The sequence below is a fragment of the Astatotilapia calliptera genome, chromosome 3 (genome assembly GCF_964374335.1).
Source record: "Astatotilapia calliptera chromosome 3, fAstCal68.1, whole genome shotgun sequence".
Classification (NCBI taxonomy): domain Eukaryota; kingdom Metazoa; phylum Chordata; class Actinopteri; order Cichliformes; family Cichlidae; genus Astatotilapia; species Astatotilapia calliptera.
Genome location: NC_137424.1, coordinates 72,008,605 through 72,028,338, shown reverse-complemented (window position 1 = coordinate 72,028,338; position 19,734 = coordinate 72,008,605). Strand labels below are relative to the sequence as shown.

The window sequence follows — 19,734 nt, the reverse complement described above, 5'->3', positions numbered from 1 at the left end:
TATAGAACTCAAAAATTATCTGTTTTTTCAAGTATCTTTACAACTCTGTGTTATTGTACTTACATTATAACCAATCCGGTCCTTTATCCCACTTAACATATTTTTTCAGAACTATTGTAATATTTGCTGCCATTTCTGCTGTCCTCTTGGCCAACTTACTCTTACAGAAGACATTTTTAATGTTAATGACATTTTTTTAACTGCATAAATAAAGGTTATATAAAAGTCGCTGCCAAAAGCTGATTGCGCCTTCTACCTTGTTACACGAATGTTGTTTGTGGCTCAGTATGACTTTGTGTCATCCATTAGGGATGCATTTGACATATGTTTCACATATTATAGCCCAACAAGTTACTTATAGCAGTTTAAAAACGAGTAAACACTTTTTGGCAAATACCGGAAATCAGTTTTTGGCAGACAATCACTTTTTGGCACAACACCGGGTACAGATTCTGTGTTTTTGTTCGTGTTACTGGAAGCTGTCACACTCAAAGTGGTCCAAGTGAGTAAATGGTAAATGGCCTGTATTTGTATAGCGCTTTTAGTAGTCCCCCCTAGGGACCCCTTTACACACCCAGTCATCAACCCATTCACACACACATTCACACACTGGTGGAGGCAAGCTACAGTTGTAGCCACAGCTGTCCTGGGGCAGACTGACAGAAGCGAGGCTGCCATATCGTGCCATCGGCCCTTCTGGCCAACACCAGTAGGCGGTAGGTGAAGTGTCTTGCCATAGGACACAACGACCGAGACTGTCCAAGCCGGGGCTCAAACCGGCAACCTTCCGATTACAAGGCGAACTCCCAACTCTTGAGCCCCAATAGCTTTCTTCTTTTCTTTCTTTCTTTTCTTTGGTGGTCATAGCCCAGATAAAGCTCCGGGTCGGGGTGTTGCTCTGTGGGCTTTTTATCGATAAAACGAAAGGAGCAAACATAAATTCTCTTTGGAGGGTGTTTGAGTCTTAAAGCTGCCAGCCACGCTAGTTTCCCATCCTCCTTCCTCGGCATAGAGTGCAGTGCGTAGGGCGGTGGGCATGGACAGGCCTTTCTAAGTTGTTGATGCTCAAGGCAAAATGTTTCTAATTCGTTTTTCAGTTTCCTTGAAGTAACAATGCTGGGACCTTCCTGCACTCTTGGTGGCGCTGTCACTTGGTGTTCGCTCGCTCTGCGGTAGAGTATCACTTCCTGTTCCTGCTCAAACACAGTGGTGTTTCTGAGTAGCTTATTTGCTTAGCAATTTAATTAACAACTTTTAAATACATTCTTTTTTCAGCCGAAGACAGCGTAGGCCCCGCTAGCTGTTCCCCGGCAGACCCCAAGCAGCTGGGGAAAAAGGGCAGCTGGGTGACGGTGAGGAGGAAGCATAGTCCTAAACAGAAGCCCCAGGTACACCACCAACCCGTTCATGTGTCTAACCGTTTTTCCCCACTCTGCGACACACCCGCCGGGAGTCAAACTCTGGTAATTGGTGATTCTGTTCTCAGACATGTGAAGCTAGAGACACCGGCAACCATAGTCAATTGTCTTCCAGGGGCCAGAGCAGGCGACATTGAAGGAAATTTAAAACTGCTGGCTAAGGGTAAACGTAAATTCAGTAAAATCATAATTCACGTCGGCAGTAATGACACCCGGTTACGCCAATCGGAGGTCACTAAAATCAATATTGAATCGGTGTGCAACTTTGCCAAAACAATGTCGGACTCTGTAGTTTTCTCTGGTCCCCTCCCCAATCAAACCAGGAGTGACATGTTTAGCTGCATGTTCTCCTTAAATTGCTGGCTGTCTGATTGGTGTCCCAGAAACGATGTGGGCTTCATAGATAATTGGCAAACCTTCTGGAGGAAACCTGGTCTTGTTAGGAGAGACAGCATCCATCCCACTTTGGATGGAGCAGCTCTCATTTCTACAAATATGGACAAATTTATTAAACCCCCCAAAATATGACTATCCAGAGTTGGGACCAGGAAGCAGAGTTGCAGTCTTACACGCCTGTCTGCAGCTTCTCTCCTCTTGCTACCCCCCCAAAAACCCATCTCCATAGAGACTGTGTCAGCTTCCAAAAAGACAAAAGACAAACTAAAATCCAGCAACAAACAACTTAAACATAAACAATTACAAAGAAAGAACAATACGGTATCCACATCTGAACCAAAGAGTAAAACAGTGAAATGTGGATTATTAAATATTAGGTCTCTCTCCTCCAAGTCTCTGTTAGTACATGACTTAATAATTGATTATTTTGATTATTGAATTGATTATACAAATTTTATTTACTCTTTCTTACAGAAACCGGGTTGCAGCAGGATGATTACGTTAGTTTAAATGAATCAACACCCCCGAGTCATTCTAACTACCAGAAATCTCGAAGCACAGGCCGAGGGGGCGGTGTGGCAGCAATTTTTCACACCAGCCTATTAATTAATGAAAGACCAAGACAGACTTTTAATTCATTTGAAAGCCTGATGCTTAACATTGTCCACCCGTGCTGTGAAACTCAGAAACCAGTCTTACTTGTTATCATCTATTGTCCACCTGGGCCTTACACAGCGTTTCTGTCTGATTTCTCAGACTTTATATCTAATTTAGTTCTGAGCTCAGATAAAATAATTATTGTGGGTGATTTTAACATCCATGTAGATGCTAAAAATGACAGCCTTAACATGGCATTTAATCTGTTATTAGACTCAATTGGTTTCTCTCAAAATGTAAAAGAACCCACCCACCACTTTAATCACACTCTAGATCTTGTTTTAACATATGGCATAGAAACTGAACATTTAACAGTGTTTCCTGAAAACCCTCTCCTGTCTGATCATTTCCTGATAACATTTACATTTACAATAATTGATTACACAGCGGTGGAGAGTAGACTTTATCAAAGTAGATGTCTTTCTGAAAGCGCTGTAACTAAGTTTAAGAATATAATCCACCCACTGTTATCATCTTCAATGCCCTGTACCAACACAGAGCAGAGCAGCTATCTGAACGCTACAGAGGTCGATTATCTTGTTAATAATTTCACCTCCTCACTACGTACGACTCTGGATACTGTAGCTCCAGTGAAAACTAGGGTTTCTAATCAGAAGTACCTGACTCCGTGGTATAATTCTCAAACACGTACCCTAAAGCAGATGACTCATAATCTGGAGAGGAAATGGCGTGTCACAAATTTAGAGGATCATCATTTAGCCTGGAGAAATAGTTTGCTGCTTTATAAGAAAGCCCTCCGCAAAGCCAGAACATCTTACTATTCATCACTGATTGAAGAAAATAAAAACAACCCCAGGTTTCTCTTCAGCACTGTAGCCAGGCTGACAAAAAGTCAGAGCTCTTTTGAGCCAGCCATCCCTTTAACATTAACTAGTAATGACTTCATGAACTTCTTCACAAATAAAATTTTTATCATTAGAGAAAAAATTACCAATAATCATCCCACAGATGTAATATTATCTACAGCTACTCTTAGTACCATTGATGTTAAGTTAGACTCTTTTTCTCCAATTGATCTTTCTGAGTTAACTTCAATAATTACTTCCTCCAAACCATCAACGTGTCTTTTAGACCCCATTCCTACAAAACTGCTCAAAGAAGTCCTGCCATTAATTAATTCTTCGATCTTAAATATGATCAACCTATCTCTAATAATCGGCTATGTACCACAGGCCTTCAAGCTGGCTGTAGTTAAACCTTTACTCAAAAAGCCATCTCTAGACCCAGCAGACTTAGCTAATTATAGGCCAATCTCCAACCTTCCTTTCATATCAAAAATCCTTGAAAGAGTAGTTGTCAAACAGCTAACAGATCATCTGCAGAGGAATGGTTTATTTGAAGAGTTTCAGTCAGGTTTCAGAGCTCATCACAGCACAGAAACAGCTTTAGTGAAGGTTACAAATGATCTTCTTATGGCCTCTGACAGTGGACTCATCTCTGTGCTTGTCCTGCTAGACCTTAGTGCAGCATTCGATACTGTTGACCATAATATCCTATTAGAGCGATTAGAACATGCTGTAGGTATTACAGGTACTGCACTGCAGTGGTTTGTATCATATCTATCTAATAGACTCCAATTTGTGCATGTAAATGGAGAGTCCTCGTCACACACTGAGATTAATTATGGAGTTCCACAGGGTTCAGTGCTAGGACCAATTCTGTTTACATTATACATGCTTCCATTAGGCAGTATCATTAGAAGACATAGCATAAATTTTCACTGCTATGCAGATGACACCCAGCTCTATCTGTCCATGAAGCCAGAAAACACACACCAATGAGTTAAACTGCAGGCATGTCTTAAAGACATAAAGACCTGGATGGCCGCTAACTTTCTGCTTCTTAATTCAGATAAAACTGAGGTTTTTGTACTCGGCACTTGGAGTCATTTTTGACCAGGATATGTCCTTCAACGCACATATTAAACAAATACACTCAACAAAAATATAAACGCAACAGCTTTGTTACTGCTCCCATTCCCCATGGGATGGACGTAGAGACCTAAAATTCATTCCAGATACACAATATAACCATCCCTCCCAAACAGTGGTCACAAATCAGTCCAAATGTGTGGTAGTGGGCGCATCTGCTATATTGAGATAATCCATCCCACCTCACAGGTGTGCCACATCAGGATGCTGATCTGACATCATGAGTAGTGCACAGGTGTACCTTATACTGCCCACAACAAAAGGCCACCCTGGAATGTGCAGTTTTGTCTCACAGCAAAATGCCACAGATGCCACAAGCAATGAGGTAGCGTGCAATTGGCATGCTGACAGCAGGAATGTCAACCAGATCTGTTGCCCGTGCATTGAATGTTCATTTCTCAACCATAAGCCGTCTCCACAGGCGTTTCAGAGAATATGGCAGCACATCCAACCGGCCTCACAACCGCAGACCTCGTGTAACCACACCAGCCCAGGACCTCCACATCCAGCAGGTTCACCTCCAAGATCGTCTGAGACCAGCCACCCAGACAGCTGCTGGAACAATTGGTTTGCACAACCAAACAATTTCTGCACAAACTGTCAGAAACCGTCTCAGGGACGCTCAACTGCATGCCCGTCGTCCTCATTGGGGTCTTGACCTGACTCCAGCTCGTCGCCGTAACAGACTTGTGTGGGCAAATGCTCACATTCGATGGCGTCTGGCACGTTGGAGAGGTGTGCGCTTCACGGATGAATCATGGTTCACATTGTTCAGGGCAGAGGGCAGCTGAGAATGTCCCAGTTCTTGCATGGCCAGCATACTCACCGGAAATGTCACCCATTGAGCATGTTCGGGATGTGCTTGACCGGCGTATACGACAGCGTGTACCAGTTCCCACGAATATCCAACAACCTCGCACAGCCATTGAAGTGGAGTGGACCAACATTCCACAGGCCACAATTGACAATCTGATAGACTCCATGCGACGATGTGTTGCACTGCATGAGGCAAATGGTGGTCACACCAGATACTGACCGGTTCTGGGTCCCCAGACCCCCAATGGCGCAAAAAACTGCACATTCCAGGGTGGCCTTTTGTTGTGGGCAGTCTGAGGTACACCTGTGCACTATTCATGATGTCAGATCAGCATCCTGATGTGGCACACCTGTGAGGTGGGATGGATTATCTCAATATAGCAGATGTGCCCACTACCACACATTTGGACTGATTTGTGACCACTGTTTGGGAGGGATGGTTATATTGTGTATCTGGAATGAATTTTAGGTCTCTACGTCCATCCCATGGGGAATGGGAGCAGTAACAAAGGTGTTGCGTTTATATTTTTGTTGAGTGTATGTAAAACTGCTTTCTTCTATTTGCGCAACATCTCTAAAATTAGAAATATCCTGTCTCAGAGTGACGCTAAAAAACTAGTTCATGCATTTATTACTTCCAGGCTGGACTACTGTAATTCATTATTATAAGGATGTCCAAAAAACTCACTGAAAAGCCTTCAGCTAATCCAAAATGCTGCAGCAAGAGTACTGACAGGGACTAGAAAGAGAGAGCATATTTCTCCTGTTTTGGCTTCCCTTCATTGGCTTCCTGTTAAATCCAGAATTGAATTCAAAATCCTGCTCCTCACATACAAGGTCTTAAATAATCAGGCCCCATCTTATCTTAATGACCTTGTAGTACCATATCACCCTATTAGAGCACTTCGCTCTCGCTCTGCAGGCCTACTTGTTGTTCCTAGAGTATTTAAAAGTAGAATGGGAGGGAGAGCCTTCAGTTTTCAGGCCCCTCTTCTGTGGAACCAGCTTCCAGTTTGGATTCAGGAGACAGACACTATCTCTACTTTCAAGATTAGGCTTAAAACTTTCTTTTTTGCTAAAGCATATAGTTAGGGCTGGACCAGGTGACCCTGAATCCTCCCTTAGTTATGCTGTAATAGACGTAGGCTGCCGGGGGATTCACATGAAGCATTGAGTTTTTCCTTTCCAGTCACCTTTCTCACTCACTATGTAATAATAGACCTCTTGTCATGGTCCGGAGTCTGCGACTCCGTGTTTATGTTTAGTTTATTAGTATTCTGTGGTTTTGGTTACCTTGTGTCAGGGTCCTGGGACTGGGCGACCCAGGATCCCTGAGCAGTCATGTATTATTATTATTATTATTATTATTATTATTATTATTATTGTTGTTGTGTATTTTGGTGTTGCTCCCCCTTCCCTGTGCTTGTGTATATGTGTGTGTGGGTGGCTGAGCACTTGTTTATAGGCGGCGTCAGGCCTGGAGGGTGTGGCCCTGCAAGGGGACTGGCCACACCCGAAGCCACACACCTGCTGCTGATCAGGCCTCGTCGGGGGAGCTACTTAAGAGAGTCTTGGAGCTCCCACCGGCGCGGGATCATTGCATGAGACTCCACGTTAGTCACCCTGTCTAAGTTTAGTCAGAAAGTGTATGTCCTGACAGCTGCCGTTATTGTTTCCCGCAGGGAGAGCGTGGAAGGCACGGAGAGCAGCGAGCACCGGGGGGTGCTGACACGGGAGCAGAGAGCACACGGACTATTCACGGGAGACACGACACGGGAGTCTGGGAGAACACGGGGATTTATTGTTACGTTGTTTTCACTCTGTAAATAAACACACTGCTTGAACTTTGAGCTCCGCGCCTGGGTCCTCCTCCTTCCCCACATCCCCACGGTGTGCCATGCCGCACCGTGACAGAATGATCCCGCCACTTATGGACCCAGCGGTCTCTGAGGAGAGGCTCAGGAGGGAAATTATGGACAAAGTGTACCGCATGTGTGACTTGTGGTGGGAGAAGCCAGCGGAAGGTTTGCGTCGCGCCGTGGAGAGGCGGCTGCAGGAGATGCTTTTTAAATTCCCCTGGCTGGTGGGCTCCCTTAATGCGGTGGTCCTGGACTTTCTACTTTCCACCCTCCACCTCCACTCTCCTCCTCAGGCTGCCCACCAGCTCGGACAGCTGGTGGTTTCACTGCCTGAGACGCCGGCCCCGACGTCTACACGGAAACGACGTTCGCGCCGCCAGCGTTCCTCACCGCAGCCACATCCACGGTCATCTCAAGAGCCGGCTGTGGTGAGTAGTACGGACAATTTTCCATTTCCCTCACCATCTGTGTTTGTGTCTGCAGTGGACGAGCTGACAGCGCAGGTAACATCACCTCGGTCAGAGGTCTTCACACCACTCGCTGCTTCACCATCTGCGGTTGTGGCGCTGTCGTCATCTCATCCGCATGTGGTCATCCCTCAGCCATCTTCTCCACCAGCGGCAGCCTCCATTCCACTACCCACTCCAGCAGCCCTGTCCGGAGGGGGCGACCTCACACGCGTCCAACGCCTGATGGACTGGGTAACTCACACCACCAACGCAAGGGCAAGAGTGGTGGGGTTAAATGCCATCGAGGCACTCCTGGAGGGAAACCCCTACCTCGGCCAGCTCAAGGGAGTTTCCGCCTGCCTTTGCACCCTGCGTAAAGCCCGGGGGGTAGTGCAAGCTCGGGAGACCTCAGACTTTGTCCAGCTGCAGCAGGAGCTCAGCATGCCCGAGCAGGAGCTCAGCATGCCCGAGCAGGAGCTCAGCATGCCCGAGCAGGAGCTCAGCGAGCCGGAGGAGCCCGCACCGTCAGCTGAGGCGCTCAGCGAGCCGGAGGAGCTCAGCATGCCCGAGCAGGTGCTCAGCGAGCCGGAGGAGCTCAGCATGCCCGAGCAGGAGCTCAGCGAGCCGGAGGAGCCCGCACCGCCAGCTGAGGAGCTCGGCGAGCCGGAGGAGCCCGCACCGCCAGCTGAGGAGCTCGGCGAGCCGGAGGAGCCCGCACCGCCAGCTGAGGAGCCCGGCGAGCCGGAGGAGCCCGCACCGCCAGCTGAGGAGCCCGGCGAGCCGGAGGAGCCCGCACCGCCAGCTGAGGAGCCCGGCGAGCCGGAGGAGCCCGCACCGCCAGCTGAGGAGCCCGGCGAGCCGGAGGAGCCCGGCGAGCCGGAGGAGCCCGCACCGCCAGCTGAGGAGCCCGGCGAGCCGGAGGAGCCCGCACCGCCAGCTGAGGAGCCCGGCGAGCCGGAGGAGCCCGCACCGCCAGCTGAGGAGCTCTCGCTGCCAGCCGAGGAGGAGCTCTCGCTGCCAGCCGAGGAGGAGCTCTCGCTGCCAGCCGAGGAGGAGCTCTCGCTGCCAGCCGAGGAGGAGCTCTCGCTGCCAGCCGAGGAGGAGCTCTCGCTGCCAGCCGAGGAGGAGCTCAGCGAGCCGGAGGAGCAGCTCAGCGAGCTCTCGCTGCCAGCAGCCGAGGAGGAGCTCTCGCTGCCAGCAGCCGAGGAGGAGCCGGAGCTCAGCGAGCCGGAGGAGCAGCTCAGCGAGCTCTCGCTGCCAGCAGCCGAGGAGGAGGAGCTCTCGCTGCCAGCAGCCGAGGAGGGACCCGCTCAGCCGGAGCCGGAGATCAGCGGACCGGAGGGACCTCCACGTCTAGCGCGGCCTCCTCGCCATCTACGTCCGGTGCGTCCACGTCAGCGGTCGGCGCGTCATGGGCCTGGTGCCACGCCTCGCTGTTGCTCACCGGAGCAGCGCCGCCGCCACCGGACCCGTGGCAGGCCACCAGAACCGTTCCGCCGCCACCGGACCCGTGGCAGGCCGCTAGAGGGGCAGCGCCGCCGCCACCGGACCCGTGGCAGGCCACCGGAACCGTTCCACCGCCACCGGACCCGTGGCAGGCCGCCGGAGGAGCAGCGCCGCCGCCACCGGACCCGTGGCAGGCCACCAGAACCGTTCTGCCGCCACCGGACCCGTGGCTGGCCGCCGGAGGAGCAGCGCCGCCGCCACCGGACCCGTGGCAGGCCCCCTGAACTGTTTTGCTGCTGCTGCCAGACCCGGGGCCGTCCGCCGGAGCTGCTACGTCACCGCCGTTGGGCTCGAGGTAGGCCCCCTGAACTCTCTTGTTGTGTTGATGGGCCACCTGTGACTGTTTGTGGCGTCTTTTCGTTTTCTTTTTGCACCGCTGCGGGATGCGCGGTCTGACTCTGAGACTGTGGACTGGGTCGGTTTGTGGTTTTGTTTTGCTTGTTTTGGTTCTGGCCCTCCGTCCTGGTTCCCCCAGCCGCCCGCCCTGGGTTGGTTGTGCTGTTTTTTTTGTTTTGGTTTTGGGGTCGTCGGGAGCCGACCCTTAGAGGGGGGGTACTGTCAGGGTCCTGGGACTGGGCGACCCAGGATCCCTGAGCAGTCATGTATTATTATTATTATTATTATTATTATTATTATTATTATTGTTGTTGTGTATTTTGGTGTTGCTCCCCCTTCCCTGTGCTTGTGTATATGTGTGTGTGGGTGGCTGAGCACTTGTTTATAGGCGGCGTCAGGCCTGGAGGGTGTGGCCCTGCAAGGGGACTGGCCACACCCGAAGCCACACACCTGCTGCTGATCAGGCCTCGTCGGGGGAGCTACTTAAGAGAGTCTTGGAGCTCCCACCGGCGCGGGATCATTGCATGAGACTCCACGTTAGTCACCCTGTCTAAGTTTAGTCAGAAAGTGTATGTCCTGACAGCTGCCGTTATTGTTTCCCGCAGGGAGAGCGTGGAAGGCACGGAGAGCAGCGAGCACCGGGGGGTGCTGACACGGGAGCAGAGAGCACACGGACTATTCACGGGAGACACGACACGGGAGTCTGGGAGAACACGGGGATTTATTGTTACGTTGTTTTCACTCTGTAAATAAACACACTGCTTGAACTTTGAGCTCCGCGCCTGGGTCCTCCTCCTTCCCCACATCCCCACGGTGTGCCATGCCGCACCGTGACACCTTGGGTGTTTGTACTCTTCTGTTTCATGGTTCATGTTCCTATGTTCTGTGTCCCCCAGTCTGTGTTAAGCTGGTGTGTTATGTCATTGCGTGTATGTGTTTCCTGTTTTATTGTGAAGGTCTGCGTCTTATGTCTTATGTCATCTGTGTTGTTTCCGCTCGGTCTCCCTGCATCTCTCCATGTGTATTTCCCCGGATCTCTCTGCATCTTTGTTTCTGGTTGGTTTTGTTAGTTTCTGGTTGGTTTTGTTAGTTTTACCCAGTTTAGGTTTCCGGGTTCATGTTTTCCCACCATTGCTGTTAGTACCCACTCCTGTAAATAAATACTCACCTGCACCAGAGCTACCGCCTTTTTGGTCCTTTCTACAACTCCACACGGCTTGCCCCAGCAAACCGTGACAGTACGAACCAGCCACCATGGACCCAGCGGCAGTACATCCGTCCGAGGAACTCCGGGACGACGTTACGTATAACGTGGAGATTCTCCTCGGGCTGTGGCTTGAGAACCCTCCAGAGGAGCTTCGCCGCACCAAGAAAGTCGGCTACAACGGCTCTTTTCTGGCCTGCCATGGCTTCTAAGCTCGCTTCCTCCGACCATGCAGACTTTTCTCCGGCACACACCTCACCTCCTCTCAGCCACTCCTGCCTCGCTGCCCGACTCGCCGGATGTGATCTTGCCCGGCCCGTCGGAGCCGTCTGCGGGGAGGAAACGCAGATCGCGCCGCCAGCGCGCCACCCCACAGCCGGACGTTCGGGCTTCTAATGCGCCGGCTGTGGTGAGTGAGGACTTTTTTCCATTTTCGGACTGTGTGACTGTTCATTCAGGGGCGGTGTTCTGTGCGGCAGATGATATTGTGAACAGCATATCACCTGCTCAGCAGCCACTCTCAGCTCAGTTAGCTCCCCCGCAGCCACTCTCAGCTCAGTTTCCAGCGTCACCCTCAGTTCAGTTTCCAGCGTCACCCTCAGTTCAGTTTCCAGCGTCACCCTCAGTTCAGTTTCCAGTGTCACCCTCAGTTCAGTTTCCAGTGTCACCCTCAGTTCAGGCCCCCGTAGCTCCAGTGCCACCTGTAGCTCAGGCCCCCGTAGCTCAAATCAAATCAAATCAAATCACTTTTATTGTCACATCACATGTGCAGGCACACTGGCACAGCACATGCGAGTGAAATTCTTGTGTGCGAGCCCCACAAGCAACAGAGATGTGCAAACACAACAACACAAACGAGCAAAATACAAGAATGGCCAACCTGAAACTAATAAATATATGTACAATATATAATAGTGTATGCATTTCTGGATGTGTATACTAAATATTTTCCTACGTGTGTGTGTGTGTGTGTGTATACACATTTTTACAAATTAAATAGTAAAATAAATAAATAAATAAAATAATAATAATAATAATAATAATAATAATAATAAAATATATAAAATATACAGAGTTGAATATGTGCAAAACAAGTGGCATTTATATACACTGTGGAGTGCATAATGTTGAAGTTCCAGTAGTGAAGCTGAGGTGTCTATGACGTGTTCAGCAGTCTGATGGCCTGGTGGAAGAAGCTGTCTCTCAGTCTGCTGGTTCGGGACCGGATGCTGCAGAACCTCCTTCCTGATGGAAGCAGTCTGAACAGTTTATGGCTGGGGTGACTGGAGTCCTTGATGATCCTCCCCGCTTTCCTCAGGCAGCGCTTCCTGTAGATGTCTTGGAGGGAGGGAAGCTCACCTCCAATTATCCGTTCAGAGCACCGCACTACTCGCTGGAGAGCTATGCAGTTGTAGGCGGTGCTGTTGCCATACTAGGTGGTGATGCATCCAGTGAGGATGCTCTCAATAGCACAGTGATAGAAGGGTCCTGAGGATGCGGGGGCTCATGCCGAATCTTTTCAGTCTCCTGAGAAAGAAGAGGCGCTGCTGCGCCTTCTTCACTGTTTTGTTTGTGTGTACTGACCACGTAAGATCCTCAGCCAGATGTACTCCAAGGAACCGGAAGCTGCTCACTCTCTCCACAGCAGCGCCGTTGATGGTGATGGGGGTGTGTACTTCTCTGCACCTCCGGAAGTCCACTATCAACTCCTTTGTCTTTGCGACGTTGAGGGTGAGATGGTTGTCTTGACACCAGTGGGTCAGGGCGCTGACCTCCTCCCTGTAAGCCGTCTCATCACCGTTGGTGATAAGACCCACCACTGTAGTGTCGTCCGCAAACTTCACAATGATGTTGGAGCTGTTAGTGGCTGTGCAGTCGTAGGTGTAGAGTGAGTACAGGAGAGGGCTCAGTACACACCCCTGTGGAGCACCAGTGTTCAGTGTGATGGGGGATGAGGTGATGCTGCCCAGTCTGACCACCTGGCGTCTGTCAGACAGGAAGCTAAGGATCCAGCTGCAGAGGGAGCTGCTCAGTCCTAGATCCTGCAGTTTCCTGTCCAGCTTCGAGGGAACGATGGTATTGAATGCTGAGCTGTAATCTACAAACAGCATTCTCACATACGTGTCTCTCTTCTCCAGGTGTGACAGGGCAGTGTGTAGTGTCAGGGCTATGGCATCATCAGTGGACCTGTTGTGGCGGTATGCAAACTGTAGAGGGTCCAGTGAGTCGGGTAGTGCAGAGCAGATGAAGTCCCTGACCAGCTTCTCGAAGCATTTGCTTACGATGGGGGTCAGGGCTACAGGTCGCCAGTCGTTCAATGAGGAGATGGTGGAGGATTTGGGTACAGGGACGATGGTGGCCATTTTGAAGCAGGCTGGGACTACAGACAGAGAGAGGGAAAGGTTGAAGATGTGTGTGAACACTCCAGCCAGCTGAGCCGCGCATGACCTGAGGACGCGGCCGGGAATCCCGTCCGGACCAGTAGCTTTGCGCGCGTTCACCTTCCTGAAGCACTTCCGCACATCCTCCTCAGACACAGTGTGCGCACTGACGTCATCCGCGGTGCGCACACTGTCCGGTCTCATGGTGTTCGCTGTGTCGAATCTAGCGTAGAATACGTTTAGATCCTCACACAGAGAGGCCATGGTCTGCGGTGTGCTGGTTTTCCCTCTAAAGTCTGCGATCGTGTTTAGTCCCTGCCACATACTCCGAGGGTTGTCAAACTGTTGCTCCACCCTGTCCCTGTACTCACGTTTGGCTGCTTTGATCGTCTTCCGGAGTTGGTAATGTGCGTGTTTGTAGTCCGATGTGTTCGCGGAGGCAAAGGCGGTGTTCCGTGCCGCGCGAACATATCCGTTAATCCAGGGTTTTTGATTTGGGAAGGATTTAACTGTTCTGGATGGGACGACATCTTCCACGCATTTCCTGATAAATCCACAGACTGAGTCTGTGTATTCATCAATGTCTCTGGCGGCCACGTGAAACATTTCCCAGTCCGCGTGATCAAAACAGTCCCGCAGCGCAGACTCCGATTGGTCCGTCCAACAGTGCACCGCCCTCCGGGTTGGAGCTTCCTGTTTCAGCTTCTGCCTGTAGGCGGGCAGGAGCAGGATGGAGCAGTGATCTGAGTGGCCGAATGGGGCGCAGGGGAGGGCTTTGTACGCATCCCGGAAAGAGGTGTAACAGTGGTCGAGTAGCCTGTTTCCACGTGTGTTAAAAAGGATGTGTTGATGGAGTTTTGGTGAGACTTTCTTCAGGTTTCCCTTATTAAAGTCTCCGGCTGTGATAAACGCTGCCTCTGGGTGTGCGGTTTCCTCACTGCTGATCGCGCTGTACAGTTCCCTGAGTGCAGGGTCAGTGTCGGCTTGTGGGGGAATGTAAACAGCCGTAATAATCACTGCTGTAAATTCCCTCGGTAGCCAGAATGGCTGGCACTTAATCATCAGGTACTCCAGGTCCGGTGAGCAGAAGGATTTGACCGGGTGCACGTTCGCATAATCACACCAGCTGTTGTTGATCATGAAACACACACCACCGCCTCTGCTTTTCCCAGTAAGATCCTGTGACCTGTCCGCGCGGTGCACGGAGAACCCCGGCAGTTGTATTGCGGAGTCCGGTACTTTGTCCGATAGCCAGGTTTCTGTTAGGCAGATCACGCAGCAGTCCCGCATCTCTCGCTGGAATGAGATCCGTGCCCGAAGCTCGCACAGCTTGTTCTCCAGAGACTGCACATTAGCCAGTAATAAACTGGGTAATGGTGGTCTGTAAGTGCGCCGTCTCAGTCGAACCAGAACGCCAGATCTTCTCCCTCTGCGTCGGCGTTTGCGGCCTCCAGGGCCAGAGAACAAAGGCGTCTCAGGTGAGATGAATGGGGGGTCTGCAAACGGAGCGTCCGTGTTGCAAAACTTGAACTCCGGAAAGTTATAAGAAAGACCGTCTTTTATGTCCAGTAAGGTTTGTCGGTCGTACACAAGGAGACAAGTGCTGCTCGTGAAAAAATAAAGGAAAAGTAAAATTAAACACAGAAGAAAGCCGTTGCTTGGGGGAGCTCGCCACGAGGCTGCCATACTCGGCGCCATCTTGATTTAGTATGATTTAGCTCCAGTGTTACTGGTCTCACACACTCACTCCATGCAGGGAGAAAGTTTAAGTTCCAGTCAGGGTGTTTCTCACGCTTTAGCTGCTTCAGGCACCGTTCTGCGCTCCAGGGCTTCCCCAGAGGCTAGGTCTCAGTCCTCAGCTGATTCTGGACCCCTGAAGTTTAAGCAGCCACCTGAGAACTGCACCATGTCAGCGTTGTCTGGGCAGAGCCAGTGCTCAGGGCATTGCCAGTCGCCTTTGTGTCAGCTAGTGACCTCCATGACTGCTGGCTTAGCGATGACATCTGCTGGAGGGTCCGTAGGACCGCTCCGGCCTTCGTCTCCTGTTTCCGCTGGAGGGTCCGAGGGGCCACTCCGGCCTTCGTCTCCTGTCTCCGCTGGAGGGTCCGAGGGACCGCTCCGGCCTTTGTCTCCTATTTCCGCTGGAGGGTCCAAGGAGCCCGTCCAGCCCCAAGACTCGTCGGCTGGAGGTTCAGGGGAACCTAGCCTGCTTCCTGCCTCGTCAGCTGGAGGGCCCGAGGAGCCCGTCCAGCCCCAAGACTCGTCGGCTGGAGGTTCAGGGGAACCTAGCCAGCTTCCTGCCTCGTCAGCTGGAGGGCCCGAGGAGCCAGTCCAGCTTCCTACCTCGTCAGCTGGAGGGCCCGAGGAGCCCGTCCAGCCGCCAGCTGCAGCTAGGGCTGGGCAATATATCAAGTTTTTTAAAAATATCGATATATTTTCATACGAGATATAAGATGTGACAATATCGTTTATATCGATATAGTCTATGTTACGTTATAATTATACTTGTGGAGCCGCAGGTTTGCCTCTCTTTCGTCCACTTTTGTCTCTACGCTGCGTTACTCGGCCTCGCCTCTCCTTCACTGAACACAACTCCGCCTCTCCCATAGCTTCACCTGCAGCCAATGACAAGATGAAAGCGGAAAATCTCCGTTAGCGAGTTACCGCGCATCGCCCCGTGCGTGGGGCTGGACGGCGTCAACGTGTTAGCGAGCTAACCGCGCTAACGACATGCAGCCCGGAGGTGCTGCACGGCCTAAAATCCTTTCATTTTCTCAAAAATCGACAGTGCACCTTATGTATGAATTCTGGTTGTGCTTACTGACCGCGAACCGATTTTATGTGGTACACAGCGCTCAGCAATCTGTCAAAAAATGTTTTAATATGACTTTGCTAAGCTACGGAGCTGCACCGCTTGATGGATTGTCGGAGGACTACGGCTACCGAGGAGGAGCCTCGCGGAGTGATACGTACTGTGTGTGTATAAGGACCACAAATGGCACCTGTTCAGAGACGTGGTGCAGCTGTGAAATCTGTCTCTTTGTTATTACGCTCAGCGTCTATTAGTTTACATTTTGACTGCACAATTGTGAGCTTTTTGTTATGCACAAAAACAACATTGTTTTCTTTTATTTATGGACCATTTAATAAATGCTGATAATTTATTTTTGAGTAATTTCTTCATGTACATCTACGCTGTATGTAAATAAAAGTGCCCGTGTGACATCTGGGACACAGTGTGACTAAGAACTCTCTTTTTTGTTCTTAACTTATGGCTTTAAAAATATATATATCGAGATATATATCTTATATCGCCATCCAGGTAAAAAATATCGAGATATGAATTTTGGGTCATATCGCCCAGCCCTAGCTGCAGCGTCATCTTCGCCTGGTCCGGCTCCAGCATCACCCATGCCGTCGTCTGGTCCAGCTTCAGAGCCGTCAGCCTCGTCTGGTCCAGCTTCAGAGCCGTCATCCACGCCTGGTCCAGCTGCAGCCTCATCATCCACGCCTGGCCCAGCCTCCGTGTCTCCGCCTTCAGCGTCGCCTGGCCTTGCCACGTTTGGGTCTGCAGCTAAACGGCCGCTTTCTAGGCCGCTGGCCAGGCGCCATCGCCGTCGTGGGCGGCCCCCGGACCCTCTTCGCCTGAGTGGCCGCCGTTGCCATCCGCACGGCCGGCCCCCGGACCCTCTTCGCCTGAGTGGCCGCCGTTGCCTTCCGCACGGCCGGCCCCCGGACCCTCCGCCTGAGTGGCCGCCGTTGCCTTCCACACGGCCGGCCTCCGGACCAGTGCTGTCGTCGTCGCCGTTGCCTTCCGCACAGTCGGCCTCCTGAACTGTGTCCACGTCGCCGCCGTTGCCGTCCGCACGGTCGGCCCCCTGAACTGTTTGGACTCCTGTGCTGGCCGGCCCCCTGACCTCTTCTGTTTTGGACTCTGTTTTCCTGTGCTCTGGTGTGCTTCTTTTCTTTTGGTTTTGGACTCGTGTTTTGTTTTTCTTTTTGTCTTTTGACCTTCTGGTGCTCCTGTTTTGTTTTGCCTCGAGCCCTCCGTCCTGGACCCCCGCCGCCCGCCCTGCTCGGGTTGTTTTCTGTTTTTTCTGGCTGTTTTGTTTCTTGTTGGGCTGTCTGGAGCCAGCCTTTGAGGGGGGGGCGGGGGGGGGGGGTCCTGTCATGGTCCGGAGTCTGCGACTCTGTGTTTATGTTTAGTTTATTAGTATTCTGTGGTTTTGGTTACCTTGCGTGTTTGTAGTCTTCTGTTTCATGGTGCATGTTCCTATGTTCTGTGTCCCCCAGTCTGTGTTAAGTTGGTGTGTTATGTCATTGCGTGTATGTGTTTCCTGTTTTATTGTGAAGGTCTGCGTCTTATGTGAGTGTTTTCAGTTTGCCTCCCTAGTCTCGTCACGTTAATCACTCCCAGCTGTGTTCCCTACCTGTGTGTAATCTCACTGTGTTCTCTGAGTGTATTTAAGTTGTGTCTTCTGTCAGGGTAGTTGCTGGTTCGTCTGTGTTGTTTCCCCTCGGTCTCCCTGCATCTCTCCATGTGTATTTCCCCGGATCTCCCTGCATCTTTGTTTCTGGTTGGTTTTGTTAGTTTTACCCAGTTTAGGTTTCCGGGTTCATGTTTTCCCACCATTGCCGTTTGTACCCACTCCTGTAAATAAATACTCACCTGCACCAGAGCTGCCGCCTTTTTGGTCCTTTCTACAACTCCACACGGCTTGCAAACCGTTACACCTCTCTGCATTGAATCATATCTGTTATTAACCTCTGCCTCTCTTCCACAGCATGTCTTTTATCCTGTCTTCCTTCTCTCACCCCAACCGGTCGCAGCAGATGGCTTATTACAGCACAAAGTAACTGATTTTGTTCTTAGCAACGACTGAACGCTGGCTTTCGCGTTGAGTAACCGGAAGTATAAAACCGGACAACGGAAGTAGTGGTCTGTTATGGCAGCCTACATACGCTCTTACAGAAACCTGTGGATAAAGGTGTTCTTTGAGAAGTACTCCTCAGATCCACTTGGTGTTTGTTGTGACTGCATGTAGTGCAGAGGTGGGTAGTAACGAGTTACATTTACTTGAGGGGCAGCACGGTGGCACGGTGGTTAGCACTGTTGCCGCACAGCAAGAAGGTCCTGAGTTCAATTCCACCATCAGGCCGGGGTCTTTCTGTGTGGAGTTTGCATGTTCTCCCCGTGTTTGCGTGGGTTCTCTCCGGGTACTCCGGCTTCCTCCCACCGTCCAAAGACATGCAACTTGTGGGGACAGGTTAATTGGATAATCCAAATTGCCACTAGGTGTGAATGTGCGAGTGAATGTGAGTGTGAATGGTTGTCTGTCCCTATGTGTTAGCCCTGCGACAGACTGGCGACCTGTCCAGGGTGTACCCTGCCTCTCGCCCAATGACAGCTGGGATAGGCTCCAGCGCCCCCCGCGACCCTGAAAAGGACAAGGGGAAGCGAATGGATGGATGGACATTTACTTGAGTAAGTTTTTGAAAAAAAATTTACTTTTAAAGTACCTTTTTTGCACGATACTTTTTACTTTTACTTGAGTACATTTGTCAAGAAGAAACAGTACTTTTACTCCGCTACATTTGCAAAATTCGACTCGTTACTTTAAAAAAATAAAATAAAATAGTTTAACACATTAACACAATAGTTTAACACATGCCGCCAGTGGAGTTTCCGGTAACGTTTTTACCAATGAGATGTGGCCATGCAGTCACATGACCAGTTTGAAACTGTGGCGGGCAGAGCGGCCCAAGCGTTTTAAAGTAGCGGACACACGGAAAGAAAAAACATGAAAACATGGCAGAGTCTACTCTAGAGCTGAAGAGGATTAACAGCCTTTTCCTCACATACAAAAAAGGTTTCACTTAAAACCAGTACAAAAGAACAGCTATGTCTTCAGTGTCGGTCTCTTCAGTGAGAGCCAAAACAAACCAACTTTTCAGCGTGAAATAACTCAACTCATGTAACCTGAGGAAACGGTACGTTTTCTGTAAATATCTTTTTAGCTGTGGTTAGCTGGATGTCTTATGTTACAGCAGCTGTCATATTTTCGGCGCTACGTTGTAGTGAGATAAGTTTGTGGGTGTTTTGTGCAGCTTCGGCTGTCTTTTTAACTGCTCGCTGGTTAGCTAGCGTGAGCTATAAGCTAACAGCTTGCCTGGTTAATGACGCTAGAGTTCCACGTACATGCAAACAGCTCGTCTCTACTGCTTTAACTGTTAAAACAGAAGGCAATACTGCGGCTGACAGGGTTTATTATGTGAAACAGCAGCTTGTTTAGTTTAAACAGTCTGCATTAAGCTGGGCAAACACTGTGCGATTTATTTTCAGTTGCGTTATTCAGCTCCTGCTCAATCTGTACAATTAAATCTCAGGGGTTAGAAGTTCATAGATCACGATGCAGGGTCTCACACTATACGGCCTGATGCTCTGATGCGACCTGAGTGCTCAAACTGTGCGTGTCACGGCTCGGGGCAGCGGCCGTGTAAGGAGTGGAAAGAGGACTCAAATGCAGTACTTATTCAGACGTGAGGGCGATTTATTAACAATACCAAACATAAAGTGGAGATGGCAAAACAGAACTAAGGATGAACTAAACTGGGAAAAGCTACACCACGGAGTAGCAAACCTGACATGAAGGGAGAACAGCAGGGAGAGCACGCAGGGGATTTCACAGAGAATGAACACAGACGACGCGACGAGGAACAGAGGAAAACACACACTATAAGTACACAGAGAGACACTGGG

The 19,734-nt window shown here is 50.4% G+C and overlaps 2 protein-coding genes across 4 annotated transcripts in view; one reads left to right on the top strand and one right to left on the bottom strand.

Annotated features, from left to right (window-relative positions):
• The window catches only part of LOC145425774 (uncharacterized), a 46,305-nt gene that overhangs the window by 11,457 nt on the left and 15,114 nt on the right, over positions 1-19,734 (bottom strand). The window lies entirely within an intron of this gene.
• LOC145425773 (uncharacterized) lies at positions 6,549-10,228 on the top strand. 2 transcript variants are annotated; one of them, XM_080299099.1, is made up of 3 exons: positions 6,549-6,852; positions 6,922-9,925; positions 9,995-10,228. In XM_080299099.1, the coding sequence occupies exon 2, from the start codon at positions 7,137-7,139 to the stop codon at positions 9,447-9,449; it is 2,313 nt and encodes a 770-aa protein (XP_080155225.1). In that variant the 5' UTR covers positions 6,549-6,852; positions 6,922-7,136; the 3' UTR covers positions 9,450-9,925; positions 9,995-10,228. The 2 variants fall into 2 exon arrangements, with proteins under 2 accessions (XP_080155225.1, XP_080155226.1); XM_080299100.1 differs by lacking the exon at positions 6,549-6,852 and having other exon boundaries at positions 6,896-9,925.